This window comes from Mesoplodon densirostris, chromosome 4, assembly GCF_025265405.1.
Source record: "Mesoplodon densirostris isolate mMesDen1 chromosome 4, mMesDen1 primary haplotype, whole genome shotgun sequence".
Taxonomy (NCBI): domain Eukaryota; kingdom Metazoa; phylum Chordata; class Mammalia; order Artiodactyla; family Ziphiidae; genus Mesoplodon; species Mesoplodon densirostris.
Genome location: NC_082664.1, coordinates 65,037,807 through 65,058,135, shown reverse-complemented (window position 1 = coordinate 65,058,135; position 20,329 = coordinate 65,037,807). Strand labels below are relative to the sequence as shown.

General features: G+C 36.2%; 1 protein-coding gene across 5 annotated transcripts in view; it reads right to left on the bottom strand.

Moving 5' to 3' along the window:
* Positions 1-20,329, bottom strand: part of RALGAPA1 (Ral GTPase activating protein catalytic subunit alpha 1) — a 234,698-nt gene that overhangs the window by 55,292 nt on the left and 159,077 nt on the right. For all 5 annotated transcript variants that reach the window (XM_060096301.1, XM_060096304.1, XM_060096302.1 and 2 more), the window contains 2 exons: positions 19,699-19,770; positions 6,179-6,302 (listed from right to left, as the gene is read on the bottom strand). In XM_060096301.1, coding sequence (XP_059952284.1) covers positions 6,179-6,302; positions 19,699-19,770 — 196 coding nt within the window. The remainder of the gene's footprint in view (positions 1-6,178; positions 6,303-19,698; positions 19,771-20,329) is intronic.

The following is a 20,329-nucleotide window of genomic DNA, read 5'->3' as shown; positions in this document are numbered from 1 at the left end:
TGCCTCAGTTATTCTGCTACTGATCCCATCTAGAGTATTTTTCATTTCATTTATTGTGTTTTTAATTGATGCTTGATTCATCTTTAGTTCTTCTAGGTCCTTGTTAACTGTTTCTTGCATTTTGTCTATTCTATTTCCAAGATTTTGGATCTTGGAAATAGAATCTTGGATCATCTTTACTATCATTATTCTGAATTCTTTTTCAGGTAGACCGCCTATTACCTCTTCATTTGTTAGGTCTGGTAGGTTTTTATCTTGCTCCTTCACCTGCTGTGTGTTTTTCTGTCTTCTCATTTTGCTTATCTTACTGTGTTTGGGGTCTCCTTTTTGCAGGCTGCAGATTCATAGTTCCCGTTGTTTTTGGTGTCTGTCCCCAGTGGCTAAGGTTGTTTCAGTAGGTTGTGTAGGCTTCCTGGTGGGGGGGACTAGTGCCTTTTTTCTGGTGGTTGAGGCTCGATCTTGTCTTTCTGGTGGAGTGGTCCACGTCTGTTGGTGTGTTTTGGGGTGCCTATGGCCTTATTATGTTTTTAGCCAGCCTCTCTGCTAATGGGTGGGGTTGTGTTCCTGCCTTGCTAGTTGCTTGGCATAGGGTGACCAGCACTGTAGCTTGCTGGTCGTTGACTGAAACTGGGTGCTGGTGTTGAGATGGAGATCTCTGGGAGATTTTCGCCGCTTGATATTACATGGAGCTGGGAGGCCTCTTGTGGACCCGTGTCCTGAAGTTGGCTCTCCCACTTCAGAGGCCCAGCACTGACTCCTGGCTGCAGCACCAAGAGCCTTTCATCTACCCGGCTCAGAATAAAAGGGAGAAAAAGTAGAAGAAAGAATTAGAAGAAAGAAAGAGAGAAAGAAAGGAAGAAGGAAAGAAAGGAAGGAAGGAAGGCAGAAAGAAAGAAAGAAAGGAGGGAGGGAGGGAGGAAGGATGGAAAGAAAGAAGGAGAGAAAGGAGGGAGGGAGGGAGGAATGAAAGAAAAAGGAAGAGTGAATGGAAGAAAGGAGGGAGGGAGGGAGGAAGGAAAGAAAGAAAGACAGGAGGGAGGGAGGGAGGAAGGAAAGAAAAAGAAAGAGTGAAAGGAAGAAGGGTGTGAGGGAGGGAGGAAGGAAAGAAAGAAAGAAAGAAGGAAAGGAAAGGAAAGGAGGGGCGGAGGGAGGGAGGGAGGAAGGAAAGAAAAAGAAAGTGAAAGGAAGAAGGGAGGGAGGGAGGAAGGAATGAAAGAGAGAAAGAAGGAAAGGAGGGGCGGAGGGAGGGAGGGAGGAAGGGAAGGTAGGAAAAAAAGAAAGATCAGGTAAAGTAGAATAAAATAAAGTATAAAATATAGTAGCGTTATTAAAATTAAAAAGTAATTATTGAAAGAAAAACGGACAGATAGAACCCTGGGACATATGGTGGAAGCAAAGCTATACAGAGAAAATCTCACACAAAAAGGGAACAGGGGGAAAAATCGAAAATCTTGCTCTCAAAGTCCACCTCCTCAATTTGGGATAATTCGTTGTAAAAAGAGGAAAAGGGGGAAAAGTCTGAAATCTTGCTCTCTAAGTCCACCTCCTTAATTTGGGATAATTCATTGTAAAAAGAGGAAAAGGGGGGAAAGTCTTAAATCTTGTCCTCAAAGTCCACTTCCTCAATTTGGAATGATTCGCTGTCCATTCATGCACTCCACAGACGCAGGGCACATCAAGTGGACCGTGGAGCTGTAATCCGTTGCCTCCGAGGCTGCACAGAGAGATTTCCCTGTCTCTTCTCTCACAGCTCCCGGGTCTCAGCCTTGGACCTGGCCCTGCCTCTGCGCGTAGGTCGCTGGAGGGCGTCCGTTCTTCGCTCAGACAGGACGGGTTTAAAGGAGCCGCTGATTCGGGGGCTCTGGCTCACTCGGGCCGAGGGGAGGGAGGGGCGCGCAGTGTGGGGCGGGCCTGCGGCGGCAGAGGCCAGCGTGACGTTGCAGCAGCCCGAGGCGCTCCGTGCGCTTTCCCGGGAAAGCCGTCCCTGGGTCCCGGGACCCCGGCAGTGGTGGGGTGCACAGGCTCCCTGGAAGGCGGGTTGGACAGTGACCTGCGCTCGCACACAGGCCTTGTGGCGGCGGCAGCAGCAGCCCCAGCGTCCCACGTCCATCTCCGGGGTCCGCGCCTTCAGCCGCGGCTCGCGCTTGTCTCTGGTGCTTCTTTAAGCAGCTCTCTTAATGCCCTCTCCTCGAGCACCAGGAAACAAAAGGGAAGAAAAAGTCTCTTGCCTCTTCGGCAGCTCCAGACCCTTTCCCCGGACTCCCTCCAGGCTAGCCGTGGTGCACTAACCCCTTCAGGCTCTCCTCCTGCCGCCAGCCCCAGTCCTCTCCCTGCGCTCCGACTGAAAGCCGATACCCGAGCCTCAGCTCCCAGCCCCGCCCGCCCTGGCGGCCGAGCAGACAAGCCTCTCGGGCTGGTGTGTGCCTGAGGGCACCGATCCTCTGTGCTGGAATCTCTCCGCTTTGCCCTCCACACCCCTGTTGCTGTGCTCTCCTCCGCTACTCCGAAGCTTTCATCCTCTGCCACCTGCAGTCTCCGCCCGTGAAGGGGCTCCTAGCGTGTGGAAACCTTTCCTCCTTCACGGCTCCCTCCCACTGGTGCAGGTCCCGTCCCTATCCTTTTGTCTCTGTTTATTCTTTGTTCTTTTGTCCTACCCAGGTATGTGGGGAGTTTCTTGCCTTTTGGGGGGTCTGAGGTCTTCTGTCAGCGTTCAGTAGGTGTTCTGTAGGAGTTGTTCCACGTGTAGATGAATTTCTGACGTATCTGTGGGGAGGAAGGTGATCTCCGCATCTTACTCTTCCGCCATCTTCCTCCTTTTCTGATCCTTTGGTTAGAAAGAGTAGGCTTTTGTTGGCTTTTTTTTTGTCCTGTGCTTGTTGATATTTCTAGGTTGCTGGCTTCTTCAACTCCAAGTCCAAGATATATGAGGCAAAAAGAAAACCTGAGAACTCACCATCATGTCATTCCTTGGTCCTGAAGTCCTGTTGGTCTATCTTCTTTTCTCCACCTTTCAGAGTCTTCCTATGTTTGTTTTACATGTAATGTCCAGGGTGTTTGTTGTACTTAGTGTGAGGAATAGGGAGAGTATATCTACTTGATCTTCCCAGAAGTGAGAGTTCCCACTGCACAACTTAGTAGACTTTAGTATATTCACAGATAAGTACAATCATCACTGCAGTCAATTTTATAACATTTTCATCACTTAAAAAGAAACACTATATACCCTTTAGCTGTCACCATAATATTCCCTCACCCTTGCAACCAGACCTAAGCAACCAATAATGTGCTTTACATAGCTATATAATACCTCTTATAGATATTTCATATAAATGGATACATCATCTTTGTGACTGGCTTCTTTCACTTACCATGTTTCTAAGGTACATCCACACTGTAGCACATGTCAGTACTTCATTCCGCTTTATGGCTAAATACCATTATGTGGATATACGGCATTATGTTTATCCATCTGAATAATGCTGCTATAAATATTCATGTAAAAGTTTTTGTGTAGACATACATTTTCATTCCCCTTGGGTATATACCTAAAAGTGGAACTTCTGGTCACATTCAATGATTTACTGTTTGATGAGCTGCCAGATTGTTTTCCACAGTGGCTGCACGATTTCACATTCCTACTAGCAGTATATGAGGGTTCAGATTACTCTGAATCCTAGCCTACAGTTGTTATTACCTGCCTTTTTTTTTTTTATAAATTTATTTATTGATTGATTGATTTTTGGCTGTGTTGGGTGGGTCTTCATTTCTGTGCAAGGGCTTTCTCTAGTTGCGGCAAGCGGGGGCTACTCTTCATTGCGGTGCGCGGGCCTTTCACTGTCGCGGCCTCTCTTGTTGCGGGGGCACAGGCTCCAGACGCGCAGGCTCAGTAGTTGTGGCTCACGGGCCTAGTTGCTCCGCGGCACGTGGGATCTTCCCAGACCAGGGCTCAAACCCGTGTCCCCTGTCTTGGCAGGCAGATTCTCAACTACTGCGCCACCAGGGAAGCCCTTACCTGACTTTTTTATTCTAGCCAACCTAACGGGTGTGAAGTGGTATCTCACTGTGATTTTGATTTCCATTTCTCTGATAATGATGTCGAACATTTTTTCAGGTACTTACTGATCATCTGTATATCTTCTTTGGAAAAATGTTTATTCTGATCCTTTGGCCATTTTTAAATTGGGTTGCCTTCAAATTATTGATTTGGTGAGTTCTTTGTATATTTTAGATACAAGTCCCTTATCACAGTATGACTTGCAATTATTGTCTCCAATTCTGTGGGTTATCTTTTCACTTTGTTAATGGTGCCCTTTGATGCACAAAAGTTTTTGATGAAGTCCAATCTATTTATTTTCCTTTGTTGCTCATGTTTTAGTGTCATATCTAAGAATACCTTTTATTTGTTAGTTATGTCTCAATAAAGCTGGAAAAGAAGAATCCACTGCCAAATTCAAGGTCATAAAGATTTACCCCTATATTGTCTTCTAAGAATTTTACAGTTTTAGCTCTTACATTTAGGTCTTTGATCCATTTTGAGTTAATTTTTGTATACAGTGTGAGGTAAGATTCCAACTTCATTCTTTTGCTTGCAACTATCCAGCTACTCCAACACTGTCTGTTGAAAGGACTTGCTCCACTGGATGGTCTTGGCACCCTTGTTGAAAATCAGTTGACAACAGATGTGTGGGTTTATTTCTGGACTCTCAATTCTACTTCATTAATTGATATATGTATCCTTAGTGCAAGTAACTCGCTGTTTGATTAGAGCTGCTTTGTACTAAGTTTTGAAATCAGGAAGTGTGAGTACTCCTAATTTGTTCTTTTTCAAATGTCCCTTGCTTTTACTAATACTTTTCTAGTTTGTTTTTTTAACAGGACATATATTTATAACATTTCTTTACACTTTCCAAACCACTTTCACATACATAATCTCAAATGAACTTCATATTATATATCTGTTGGGTAAAAAAGCACACTGCTTTTGACAAATAAGCAAAAGGCCAAGAGAACTCAAGTAACTCAGTGAAATAGCAGGTTAGATCAGCTATAAAAATATATATTGAATGCTAAAGGTTTATGCATTGGACACCGTGCAAGGACTGGGATTTAAAAAGAAAAACCAGAAAGATGAAAGAGCCTGCCCTCTAGGAACTTACAGTCTAGTGCAGTGGTCTTCAATAATTTTGCTCATGTACTCTCTACAAGAATATTGAGAAACTATGTATTAAATTGACAACTATGATGAAAATTGTAACCATAAGTTTAAGCTGTTACAAAAGATACAATTTCCAGTATACTGTATGTTATATCTATATACTTGAAATATATTTTCATCAAAATCTTAGAGCACAAATTTGGCTGATACAATATATATAAAATGTCTGCTATTAATGACAAATCAATCAACCACATCAAATTCACTTTCTGTTAGAACATGTCTGACTCATAATTTTACAATTTAAATAAACATACTAATACAAATCTCTATGACAAACACTTCACTTCTGAATTATAATTCTAAGATAGACAGATTTGGTTCAGGAACTTCAACATGAGTTGGTTGCCGGGATGACATAAAGTACAGCACCTTTCAATACTTCCCGCTTTGCCATTAGAGACACCCTCTCTCAGGAGCATGCCCTCTTGAATGAACTGTCCCCTTTTTGGTGCCAAACCTTCCAGGGCAATGTAGGATTCAGGTGAGTAACAGGTATGCCTTTCTTTTACAAAGATGAAGAACAGAAAAGGAGAGGCAAGAGACTGTAGAAGGGTTCTCCGGAATTAATTGTAGTAAAGTTGAGGATCTACAAACTTATCTCCTCAAAACTAACCTAGCCAACATGCCCCCTAGAATCCTTGGGAAAGCCCTAGGATATTCATATCTTCGTTTGAAGATCACTAGTCCAGCGGTCACAACTGTGAGGAAAATCCAGATCTTTTAAGTCTATGAGTTTAGCACACTCTGACAATACAGTGAATGATAAAACAGTCAAAAACTTTCCTAAGTCCCAACTGCTGCTGTCTTTGTAGATGAGATATAAGGCAGAAACAATATCAAACCCGTTGTTATGTTGTTGAGTCTCCTAAAATAATGTTTCTAAAATAAGCTAGAAAGAAAAAGAAAACCATTGCTTCCAAATAGAAATAAAATGATATTTGTATAATTTAAAAACAATACCTCCCAACCAAGACCAGCTACAAAATCTTCATATGCTTGACTTCCTCCTGTATTGGTGAGAATGGAATGTTTGTCTTCTTGTCCTTCAGCAACATAAAATACTGCAATCTTGTGTGTCTCTCGGCTATAAAACAAAAGATTTCACCAGTCACTTAATCATTAATTTATCCATTCATTCATCCAATAATTAACTTCTAAATATGTGGCAATAAAAAGATGAAAATGAATTAAACCTTATAATCTACTAAGGGAGACAAGTAATTATAAGTAAAAAATTATAAAAGTTACAAAATTGTGCTCAAAACAGAAGAAAAGGATGATTACTTCTGACTGAGAAACAGAGAGAAACTTAAAGGAGAAGGTAATATTAAGCTGGGTGAAGGTAAGTAAGATTTGACAAATGAAGGAGAGAAAGTATCAGGAAAGACACACAGGTGTGAATGCACAAAGCATCTGAAGAGCTGCCTGTTGTGCAATGTGGCTGAATCCCAGAGTTAAAGGGACTGTGTTTTAGAAATAAAATTAAGTAGGAGTACAGAGATGAGTGAGAAATGATCCATTTCTCCAAAGTACTTATAAGAAATGTATATACAAATATTATAAAACTGTATGGAGTAACTAACAAGTTCTTAGACATTTTAGTTTTAGTTCTCCCTAAAATTAAAAATGCTCATAAAAGCAAATTTCTTGTATGAAATTTGGCTTTCCAAGCTAACTAGAAAATAAACAATGACCCAAGCAAACAACAAGTGCCAACGTACTTTTGATTCAAAGACACAAAGTAGAAAGTAAAAGAAACAGAAGAAGATGCTATGCAAACAGTAACCAAGAGGGCCAGCATAGCTATACTAATATTAAACTTTTACATAAAAATGTTATAGGTAGTTCACAGAGAGACATCCTGGGGTGGAGTGGGGTTGGTTTGGGTGGGTGGGGTTCCTTTTTCCTTTCTGTGTATGTTCCTTCCTTTCTTTTTCCTTTCTGTGTATGTTTTTTTTTTTCCTTCTGTGTATTAATCTGACAATTCTCCCTCCTCCCCACTGGCCTGTCCCCATTCCTCATATTTGTATGGTTCAAGCAATAAAGACACTCATTTCAGGAAAAAAAAGTTATAAAAGATAAAGATATATTTCATAATGTTAAAGGTCCTTGTAACAGGAAGATATGAAAATTAAAAACATATGCACCCAACAACAGAGCTTCAAAATACATGAAGCAAAATCAGACAGAATTGAAGGCAGAAACAGCTATTTCTATAATCATAGCTGGAGACTTCAATACCTCACTTTCAATAATGGACAAACAACTAAGAGAATATTAACAAGGAAACAGAAGACTTGAATAATAGTATAAAATACCTAAAGAACACTCCACCCAACAGGAGCAGAAAAACACATTCTCCTCAAGCAAACCTGGAATATCTTTCAGGACAGACCATATGGTAGGCCACAGAACAAGCCTCAGTACATTTGAAATAACTGAAACCATGCAAAGTATGTTTTCTAATCATAATAGAATAAAATTAGAAATCAATAAAAGAAGAAAATTTACAAATATGTAGAAATGAAAAGATGTACTCCTAAATAAGTGATGGGTCAAAGAATAAATCTCAAGTGAAATTAGAAAAAAAAACCTTAGAGATGAATGAAAATGAAAATATAATATGACAAAACTGATGGCATGCAGGTAAAGCAGGGCTCATTTGTAAATTTATGGACATAAACACCTATATTAAAAAAAAGAAAAAGATCTCACATCAAAAACTAAACCTTCCACCTTAAGAAACTAGAAAAAGAAGAGCAACTAAACTCAAAGCAAGCAGAAAGACGACAATAATAAAGACTAGTGTGGAAATCAATGAAACAGAACAGAAAAACAAGAGAAAAATTTTAAATTGGTTCTTTGAGATGTTAAACAAAATCAACCTATAGCCAGAATGAGCAAGAAAAAAAAGACTCAATTTACTAAAATCAGGAATGAAAGGAGAGACATCACTACATACCTTATAGAAACAAAAAGTATTATTAAGGAATACTATCAACAATTGTATGCCCAAAATCAGATAATTAGATTAAATGGACAAATTCTTAGAAAGACACAAATTATTAAAACCAACTCAAGGGAAAATAGGATGCCAGGATAGTTCAATAACAACTAAAGAAACTGAATTAGTAATCTGATTGAAAAGGAAGTAGTAAAACTACTTCCACTTGCAGATGAGATGATTCTGTGTATAGAAAATCCTAAGGAATCCACTAAAAAGCTATTAGAGCTAATAAATGACTTCAGAAATGATTCAGGATATAATATCAACATATGAAAATCAACTGTATTTTTATAAACTAACATGAACAATCCAAAAACAAAATTAAGAAAGCTATTTCTTTTATAATAGCATCAAAAATAATAAAAATACTTAGGTATATATTTAACAAAAGTACACAACTTATACTCTGAAAGCTACATTGTTGAAAAAAATCAAAGATCTTAAAAAAAATCCCACATTCATGGACTGAAAAACTTAATATTGTTAAGATAATATTTCCCAAATTGATCTACAAATTTAATGCAAGTGCTATCAAAGTCCCAGCTCTTTTTGTAGAAATTGATAAGCTGATCCTAAAATTCACTGGAAAATGCAAAAAATCACAAACAGCCAAAATAATCTTGAAAAAGAAGAACAAAGAGGACTCATAATTCCCAATTTTAAAACCTACTACAAAACTACAGCAGTCAATGGACTGTGGTACTACCACAGCAGAAACATATAGCTCTATATGGAATAGAATCTTGGGTCCTGAAATAAACCTTTATGTTTATCATCAATTGCTTTTTGCAATGGTACCAAGCCAATTCAATGAGGAAAAAAATAGTGTTTTCAGCAAACGGTGCTGAGGGAACTGGATAGCTACAATGCAGTTGTAGATATCCAATGAAGTTGGATTCTTACCTCATACCATATACAGAAATTAAATTAAAAAGCATCATAGACCTAAAAATAAGGTCTGAAACTATGAAAGTCTCATAAAGAAGTTTACATCACTATAAAATGTCCGCGTAAAAGCTACATGAATGTTCACAGTAGCATTATTCGTAACAGCCGGAGAGTGAAACTAATGCAAATATCCATCAAGAGATGAATGGATAAACAAAATATAGGATATTCACATAATGGAATATTATTCAGGAATAAGAAGAAATGAAGTGCTGACACATGCTGCAACATGGATGAATTTTGAAAACACTGTGCTAAGAAGCCTGCCACAAAAGACCACATATGTTTGATTGCTATTATATGAAATATCCAGAATAGGCAAATCTATACAGACAGAAAGTAGATTAGTGTTGTCCAGAGATGGGGAGTAGGGGGTGATGTTTGGGGGTAATAGAGAGTGACTGGTAATAGGTATGAGGTTTCTTTTTGAAGGAAATATTCTAAAATTAGATTGCTGTGATAGTTGTCTGTGAATATACTAAAAACATGTACACTTTAAATGAGTGAATCTTATGGTATGTGAATTACATCTCAATAAAGCTGTTAGAATTTAAGTTGGAAGTATGACCTACTATGTGTAAATTCTGATCCTGGAAGAAAGGGGACCTCTCAGTGTTCTCAATTTCCTAGGTAAAGGGCTATCAGCTAGAACTCATAAATCACAATTTATAAAATTGAGAAGAGTTGCATAGAACTGTTCACCTAATACTATATAAATCAAAAAGAGAAATATATGAGCCATATAGGAAAAATTAGAAAATAAATCTTTAAAATGCAAAAGTAAAAGTGAAATCACCTTTATATTATCTGTCCTTTTTAAAATTTGAAAAAGCAGAGTTTAGCTGCTCTTTTATGTCAAATTTTAATTTTTCAGCATTCCTTCTTATTTTTCTACTTACTAACTACTTCTACTAGATGCTTGGTATTTATTGATTGCCATTAGATTAGTATGTACCACAAGAGTGAATGAGGTAAAAAGATTAGAAAAAATGAGATTACTGAACTTGCAGCCATAAATATTCTACAATATGTCCAGTACTGGCAAAATATTATGAGCTTACTACTGGAAAATTCAAAGTGAAATATGCTAAGTTATAAGCATTTCTGATTTCCTGTATATACACTGCAATAGAAATAATAATACAAATAATTTGGAGATTTGAAATTTAAAAATCTGATGGTTCAACCATGAGGAATAGGAATCAGTTAATCTAGTCAAAGAAAACAAAGGATCTATAAATGGTCTGGAGAGGTAAGACTATAAAGAAAGTAACTTTTCATTTTCTTCCACCCTAATCCTCCAGACAAGTAATCAGGTTTGTTTCCAGGTTCTTGGCTTAAGAAGAAGCTCAAAGTTGCCTTACTGTCACATAATTTGAATGAATTTTTATCTGAACCCAATATGTTAGAAAAAGAAAGGAAACTTGTTTTCATTATTTAATTTGTTTAAAAAAGCAAAATAAATGTCATGTGTTCATGTGGTGTACAATATCAAAAAGAAAACCTATGCTGTCTCAAGGAAGATGTCCTTCATATATTCCAGGTACATATGAGAATGGAAGCAGTTTAGCAGGAGCCAAGAAGTAGAAAAGCATAAGGTAATGTAAAGAAACCATGAATAGCCAAGACTGGCTGGTATGGCCTGAGTTCTAGACTAAGGAGTCTGGTCAGGCACTGGGAAGTCACTAAGGAATGAAATAAAAATTTTACTTTAGAAAAATTATTCTCGTGGTGAATATTGTCTAGATGGTGAAGAGTTAGAAGATGAGAGAGTTGTTTCAACTCTCTCCAAAAGAAGTAATAAGGACATGAATCAAGAAGTTGGGAGTAGGAAAAGCAAAGAAGAGATAGAAGTGAGAAATAATAAGAAGAAAGAACTGACATAACAATAAACACTAAGGGCAAGGGAAAGGAAATGGTCAAGTGTGGGTGACACTGAAATGGTACTTCTAAATATAATGGAGAAAATTAGGAGGAGGATGTTACTTGGGAAGGAACTGATGACCTGGAAACAGAAGTGAGGAGGCAGGGAAAAAATTGTAATAAGCAGCTACAAAATCATGACTGGGAATTAAGAGATAGGAGTACATGGACAGAAAAGAATGGGGTTGAGAAGATATGAGAGATATCCCAGTGAGAAGGAAAACTATGTTAGGGGAGAAGGCAGCAGAAAATGAGCCAGTGAAGACAAACTAGAAATAACTAGTTTAGCAGGAGCCAAGTAGAAAAATATTAGGTAATGTAAAGAAACCATAAATAGCCAAGATTGGCTGGTATGGCCTGAGTTCTAGACTAAAGAGTCTGGTCAGCCATTTGGAAGTCACTAGGAATAAAATAAAAATTTTACTTTAGACAGTTTTACTTTAGAACAAAGTAATTTAATATGACTTTAGAAGCCAGGGGAGAAGAACATTTTAAAGAGAGAACAGACAACAGTACTGAACTTTTAGGGGATATAATACTCAGGAGTTTTTAGGGCAGAAACTATTCTGTATTATATTGTAATGAGTATACATGTCATTATACATTTGTTAAAACTCATACAATGTACAACACCAAGAGTGAATCTAATATAAACTTCAGTTAATAATAATATATCAATATTGGCTCATCAATTTTAACAAATGTACCATACTGATACAAGATAAAAATAATAGGGGTAACTATGTATAGGGGGAAAGAGGGTATGTAGGAATGCTCTGTATTTTGCAATTGATTATTTTGTAAATCTAAAACAGCTATAATTTTTAAGTGCCTATTAAATTAATTAAATTTAATTAATTAGATAAATCAAGGAGGCTGGAGAGGATGGAGAAAACTTTAGCCATGGTGGTCAGAATACTACCCTTCAAAAGGATAGTTTCAGTAGAACAGTAGAAGTCTGAGAACACATGGTGAGCAAGACAGCAAAAGAGTTATGATTTGTGCCCCCAATGACTTTGGTACCATCTAGTACCAAAGATAAGTTATTATGGGGAAGAATTAGGATATGAGAACTCAGAGACTACTTAGAGGGTTTTAATTTTATAACTGTCTTGGAAAGAATATCTAAGAAGTAATAATAATATTAATACAGTGTGATAAATACTATGACAGGAAAGTGTTATAGGGATCTCTGAAAGCCCATGGAAAGATATCCAAACACAGGGTGGAAGGAACTGGGGAGAAAGGTAAAGGGTTAGCAGTAGCTTAGGGAAAGGCTTTTCAGAAAAAAATGATGTTTAAGCTGAGACTAAAACAATGGACAGGATCTACACTCAGAAAAAATTTAGAGCATAAGACTATTTCATTGTTAAATAATAAAGAATAAAACTCAGACAGATAACATTCAATTCTAGAAGAAAAAGAACAATATAAAGCTTATAAACAAGAAATAACAGTAATTAAAGAGTTAAAAAATAGAACATAATAGAATATGATAAATGAGAAACTGTTTCTCTGAAAAGATTAAATAGATTATTTGCATCCAGAAAAAAAAAGCCCACTGTAATGGTGGTGCATAATTCACTTACAAATATAGCTTAAAAGTTAAAAAACATTTTAAAAGAAACCATAGGGCCTCCCTGGTGGCGCAGTGGTTAAGAGTCCGCCTGCCGATGCAGGGGATACGGGTTCGTGCCCCGGTCTGGGAGGATCCCATATGCCGCGGAGCGGCTGGGCCCGTGAGCCATGGCCGCTGGGCCTGCGCATCCGGAGCCTGTGCTCCGCAACGGGAGAGGCCACAACAGTGAGAGGCCCGCATATCGCAAAAAGAAGAAAAAAAAAAAAAAGAAACCATAATTACAATAATTTGTTATTTAATACATAATACAAAAAAGATGGAAATTGTAACACCAATAACCTAAAATGTGAGGGAAGAAGTAAAAGTATAAAGGTTCTGTATGCTGTATATAAAGCAAATACTAATAGAAAAGGAAATAAACAGCAATACAGTATTAGTTGGGGGTTTTAATATCCCAGTCTCAATAATGGACAGATTATCCAGACAGAGACTGAAAAAGGGAGCAGTGGATTTGAACAACACTATATACCTAAGAGACATACACAGAACATTCTGTCCAACAGCAGCAGAATATACACTCTTTTCAAGTGCACACAGAACATTTTCTAGGATAGATAATGTGTTAGGATGCAAAACAAGTCTCAACAAATTCAAGAAGCTAGAAATTATATCAAGTATCTTTTCCAAACACAATGGAATTAAAATAGAAATCAATAACAAGAGAAAAGCCAGAAAGTTCACAGACACATAGAAATTAAACGACACACTCCTGAACAACCAATAGATCAAAGAAGAAATCAAAAGGGAAGTTTAAAAAATATCTTGAGACAAACAAAAATAGAAATACACACTGAAAGTATGAAGTATAGCAAGTTCCAAGAGGGAAGTTTGTAACGATAAACATGTACATTAAGAAAAAGAAAGATCTCAAATAAACAGCTTAACTTTATACCTAAAGGAACTAGAGAAAGAATAAACTAATCCCAAAGTTAGCAGAAAAGGGGAAATAATAAAGATTAGAGCATAAATAAATAAAATAGAGAATAGGAAAATAGAAAATATGAAGCAAACCAACAGTTGGTTCTTTGAAAAGATAAACCAATTGAGAAATAAATGGTATTGGGAAAACTGGACATTCACATGCAAAAGAATTAAACTGGACCCTTGTCTTACACCACTCACAAAAGTTAACTTGAAATGGATTAAAGACTTAAATCTAAGACCTGAAACCATAAAACCCCTAAAATGAAAATAAACGGGTAAGGTCCTGGACATTGGTCTTGTCTATGATTTTATGGATATAACACCCAAAGCTCAAGCAACAAAAGCAAAACAAAGACAAAAACAAAAATAATAAACAAGTGGGATCGCATCAAACTAAAAAGCTGCACAGCAAAAGAAAGGATAAACAAAATGAAAAGGTAACTCACAGAGTGGAAGAAAATATTTGCAAATTACATTTCTGATAATGTAAGAAACTCATACAACTCAATTGCAATAAAACACTTATAATACAATTAAAAAATGGGCAAAGGACATGAATAGACATTTTTCTAAAAATGATATTCAAATGGCCAAGAAGTACATGAAAAAGTACTTAATATCACTAGTCATCGGAAAATGGAAATGAAAAACTACACTGCGATATCACCTCACACCCAGTAGAATGGCTATTATCAAAAAGACAAGCGGGACTTCCCTGGTGGCGCAGTGGTTGAGAGTTCGCCTGCCGATGCAGGGGACACGGGTTCGTGCCCCGGTCCGGGAAGATCCCACCTGCCGCAGAGCGGCTAGGCCCGTGAGCCATGGCCGCTGAGCCTGTGCGTCCGGAGCCTGTGCTCCGCAACGGGAGAGGCCACAACAGTGAGAGGCCCACGTACTGCAAAAAAAAAAAAAAAAAAAAAAAAAAGAAAAAAAAAAAGACAAGCGATAAGTGTTGGAGGTGATGTGGAGAAAAGGGAACCCTCGTGCACTGTTGGTGGGAATGTAAACTGGTGCAGTCAACTCTGCAAAAAGTATGGAGGGTCCTCAAAAAATTAAAAATAGAACTACCACGTGATCTGGCAATCCCACTTCTGGGAATATATCTAAAGGAAATGAAAATACTAACTGGAAAAGATATCTGCACCCTTGTGTTCACAGCAGCATTATTTACAATAGCCAAGGTATGGAAACAATCTAAGTGTCCACCGATGGATGAATGGATTAAGAAAATGTGGTATTTACAACGGGATTCAACCATAAAACAGAAGGAAATCCTGGCATTTGTGACAACATGGTTGAACCCTGAGGGCATTATGCTAAGAGAAATAAGTCAGATAGAGAAAGACAAATATTGCATGTTCTCACTTATATGTGAAATTTTAAAAATCTAGATTCACAGAAACTGAGATCAGATTGGGTGGAGGATGGGTAAAGGGGGTCAACGGGTACAAATTTCCAGCTATAGGATGAAAAAGTTTGGGGGTATAATGGACATTTCAGTTACTATAGTTAACAGTACTGTACTGTATATTTGAAAGTTGCTATGAATGGATTTTTACAGTTCTCACGACAAAAACTGTAACTAAGTGAAGTGATGATGTAGTAACTAACATTGTTGTGGTAATCATTTTGCAATATATAAAAATAGTTATGTTTAAACCTTAAACTTACATGATGTTATATGTCAATTATATCTCAATACAGCTAGGGGTCAAAAAAAACTGTTGAAGGGATGACATGGGAATACAGAAATTAATTATATATATATAAAAAAAAGAAAAAGAAAAGCCCTATAAAACTGAGAAAAGGAATGTAGTAGAGAATTATGACACCATGTATGAATCTCTACTAAGTATCTTTTGAAATCTCAGTGAAATTGAGTTCTGTAAAAAAAAAAAAAGGCCCTGAAATTGACCTAAGAGGTAAAAGAAAAACTGAAAAAACTAAAAAGGATGAAACAAATGGAAATAATTTGAAATTCTACTAATTCCTCCAAATTTTCAAATAGATAATATTCATTTTATGAATCTGGCTGTAATGTTAATTCTGAAAACATTAGAACAGGCAAAAAATTAACTATAAAATATTCTAATAGATGAACCATGCCCTAATTAAAAATGAAATTCTAACAAATTTAACCCAACAGGAAGTCAAAGGACCCAATAAGGTTTATCCCAAGAATGCAAGAATTATTTAATATTAGCAATCTAATTAATATACATCAACTAGTTAAGAAAGCAAAAGCTGAATATAAAAATATATAAAAACCTGAATAGATGCTGAAAAGGATTCTGATAACATTTAACTACCTTTCATTATGAAATCTCCTAGAAAACAGGCTACTTTCTCAGAATGATAAAAATGATCTATTTCAAACTAACAACCAATATTTTACTTAAGTATGAAACAGAAGAGTCATTTCCATTAAAAGCAGAAAAGACAAGGATGACCACTCTTCCTATAACTATTTAACACTGTAGTGCAAGTTTTAGTCAGTACAATCAGACATGATGATATAAGAAAATAATGGCATAACTTTTCAAAAGGAGATGACTTGCAGAAAACGATTATATACCTAAGCAAATCCTAAGAGTGAGACAACTATAAAATGTTTAAAATCAACAAGAGAGGGACTTCCCTGGTGGCGCAGTGGTTAAGAATCTGCCTGTCGGAGATCAGCTCGGTGCTTTGTGACCAGGTAGAGGGGTGGGATAGGGAGGATGTGAGGGAGACGCAAGAGGGAGGAGATATGGGGATATATGTACATGTATAGCTGATTCATTCTGTTAAAAAGCAGAGATTAACACACCATTGTAATTATACTCCAATAAAGACGTTTAAAAAGGGAAAAAAAGAAAAAAGAAAAGAGAAATAAGACTTAAAATTGAAATAATAAAATTAGTATATTTAATCAAAAAAATAAAAGAATCTGCCGGTCAATGCAGGGGACACGGGTTCAAGCCCTGGTCCACGAAGATCCCACATGCCATGGAGCAACTAAGCCCATGCGCCACAACTACTGAAGCTTGTGCACCTACAGCCCGTGCTCTGCAACAAGAGAAGCCACCGCAGTGAGAAGCCCGCGCACCACAAGGAAGAGTAGTCCCCACTCGCCACAACTAGAGAAAGCCTACACACAGCAACAAAGACCCAATGCAGCCAAAAATAAATAAATAAATATTTTTTTTTTAAAAAAAAGAGAGAATTCATTAAAGTACTTGGATACAAAATATAATGGGGGGAAGATTCTACTCAGAATAGCAACACAAAAGTAAAACACCCCTAAAGGTAATGTCTGGGTATCAGAATAAATAAAAAACACTCCATGATTGTGAATGGGAAGAATGATGATAATAAATGTGTTTATTCTTCCCATAGGAAACTTTTATTGCAAATCAAATCAAAATAGCAATGGGATTTTTTTTTCTGGAAAACAACAGCATAATTCTAATCAATAACATGTTTCTGGAAGAAAAAACAGGCGAGAACATCTAAAAAAAGAAGAATGCGTGTGGATGGAGTGAGGAAGAAGACTGAGCCTATCAGATACTAAATTATAAAGCTACAATAAATTAAACAGTAACATCTCCACAAAATTGATAGACCAATCAATAGAAATGAACAGATAGCTTTGAAACAGCTTAGTATTTGATAAAGATAATATCAAATCAATGGGAAAGATATGGATTATGTAACAAATTATAGAAATAGACTATTTTCCAACATTCAAGGTGGTTCCATTTCTCATTCCATAAATCAAAATGCATTCCAGAAGGAATAAAGAATTAAATATAAAATAATTACCACTCCAACCAAATACTTAAAAATCTAGAAGGAAATGTAACAATGTTTAATTGATTTCAAGACAGATCTCTCTAAGCACAGCAAACAACTGAAGAAATTTAAAAAAAAAGATTGAGAGATATAATTACTACATAAAAATGGGTTGTTAAACAACCTTAAGTTGTTGAAAACTGAAAGCCAAATGACTAACTAGGAGAACTCCCACAATAAATACAAAAGTTAATCCTTAACACATACACATACGTAAAAGAGCTCTTACATATAAGAAAAATTCCTAAATAGAAAAACAGAAAAAGGACACTAAGAGAGAATTTAGAAATTTTTTACAAATATATGAAAAATATTAACCTCCCTAGTAATTAAAAACTATAAATTAATGAGATACCATGATTTGCCCCTCAAATTATAAAGGTTAAGAAAATGTCATCAATATCTTGCTGGACAGGCTGAAGTTATACAACGGTGGTAGGATTAGAAACCAGTACTTAATGGAAAGCAATTTTATAATATATATGGCCTGAAATAAGTCCTTATGCTTTGACCTAATAATTCTATTTCTAGGAATCTATTCTAGGGCAAGAAATTAAAAACAACTCAAATGTCCAAAATCATAGAACTTGGTGCCATAGAATTTTTTTTGAAGAATATCAAAATGGCTGAGAAAATGCTAATATAGAGTTTTTTAAAAGACATAACTTACTATACATTACTATGATTCCAGTTTTGTAAAACAAACAAAAATCATACATATATCTATCAAAAAGAAAGACTGAAAATATATAAAGAAATGCTAACAAGTCTTATGAATAACAATAGTTTTATTTTTCTGTTTTATATTTTCTATAATAACCAAAGAAATTATACATTATTTAAAAAAACTATTCTGAGAAAAGCTAAAAACAACAAAAACCAGTTAGGAATGACAGGAAATGAATAAAAAATTATATTTTTCTATAAATTTGGTAGTAAAAGGCATGAAAGGGATGTACTATAGCTTGAAAGGACAGTAACTGAGGGAAGTTTTGTTTTGTTTTGTTTTAAAGGCAGATAACAAACATGCTTATGGTAAGAAAAGTAAGTAGAAATACAAGATAAAGAAGGGATAACTTTTTGAAGATCCTACAGCAGGCTGAGAAAGTAGGAAGCAGAAGTATATAAAGAAAAACAGGCTTTTCTGATGAGGAAAGTGAGCAAGAGAAGATGGCTCAATACAGAAAATTTTAAAAGACGAAGATGTAAGGCCTATTTGTTTTGATGTGGGAAAGGTCTGAATCATCTTCACTTTGCATTCCTGTAGAATAGTGATGGCGGGGTGAATGGCTTGTTACAAACTAGTTTCCCAATTGTCAGAATCACTGGATTTAATTAATGAACATATGTGACTAACCTGTGTTAAAATGTGAATGTGTGGAGGAAGAAGAAAGGTTAAGAACTACTGTTCTAGCAGATTGTCTTTCACATAGGTCAAACCTTTGAAGTGAATTCTTACGAGGTTAGAGTAGAGATGACCTTTTGACTATAATGCCAGGCTTGAGGAACAAAGAAGTGATTTATAACAATTACTCTGAGAAGTAAAGTAAAAGTGAACAAGGGATAAAAAATTTGCCAAACAGCAGAGATGGCATTGTTGAAGTAAAGGTGCATGAATATACAGTAACTCTCTATATGACACTGGTTTGATAATTTTCTCTAGTAATGTACTGCTGCCCAGGAGTAGAAAAAGCAGATGTTGGGAATGATTCTGATTAGAGAACTGGTTATGGAAATATACACACACACACACACATATATATTATATATATCTATATATCTATCTATCTATATCTATCTATCTATATATATATATAGATATAAACTTAAGCAGAAGAACAGTTTTGAGGGTGCAAGATAAGGCATTTTAAAAATGGTTGACAATATGTGAGTTTGCTGGACAGAAAGGTAAGTGGAATCAGAGCTGGGTGGACAAACTGACTGTGGGAACAGGAAAAGCAAAAAACTGAAGACAAAAGTATAAAACACCAGTTGAGTGTTTATTATTTATAAACAATCCAAAGATACCAAACATTTAAATGCAGCTGTACGTTTTTCTAAAAATGTTATTTCTAAGGTATATATAAATGAAAAACAGTTTCTGCTCAGAAAGTTATAATTCAACAATACAGTATTATTCACACACGAACAGAGAAATATCTGACAGGTGCCAGAGCTAAACCTGAAAATTTCCCAACAACTTACCACTGTCTTGAGTCCAAGTTCCTAAGTTCTCTAAGTAGTTTTTCATTTTTCTTCAGGAGATGAAAGCTCCTCCTAAATAGAGAGATTTATAAACATTTTCATCACGTTTGCAGTGAATGACATGACAGTTCCGGAAATACTTTCCAGTCTACTCATGCAACTCTTATACTTTTCTTGCCTTTTCATACTTCTAACACAAAGGAGAACAAACCCTAAAAAAAATGTAAAGAATATATGTCATTATTTCTACCCAGGCCCTCATACATTTCTGCTAGTGGGTCATAATCTACTGGCCATTTAAACGTTTCCTTGAAGATGCTGTGAGTTTCTCAAACTCATATTCAGGAAAATGGATAAAAATACTTATAGGTTCCTTCTCAAGAGTTTCATAAAAATATGTGAGAAAGTTGTTCCTCATGAGAAATAAAATATTCACAAAATCTAAATCATTACCCAATAAGGATGTGTAATCCAGATGGAATTTGTTTTTTTTCTTGTTCTACATTATATGTTTTTTTTACACTACAAAGCAGTGTGTAAATTTTACCAAATACATTATATAGGTGCTAAATTATGTATAAATTATATTCATGAAATCAATGCTTGCTGTGGTAAAATATAGCTTCCCATC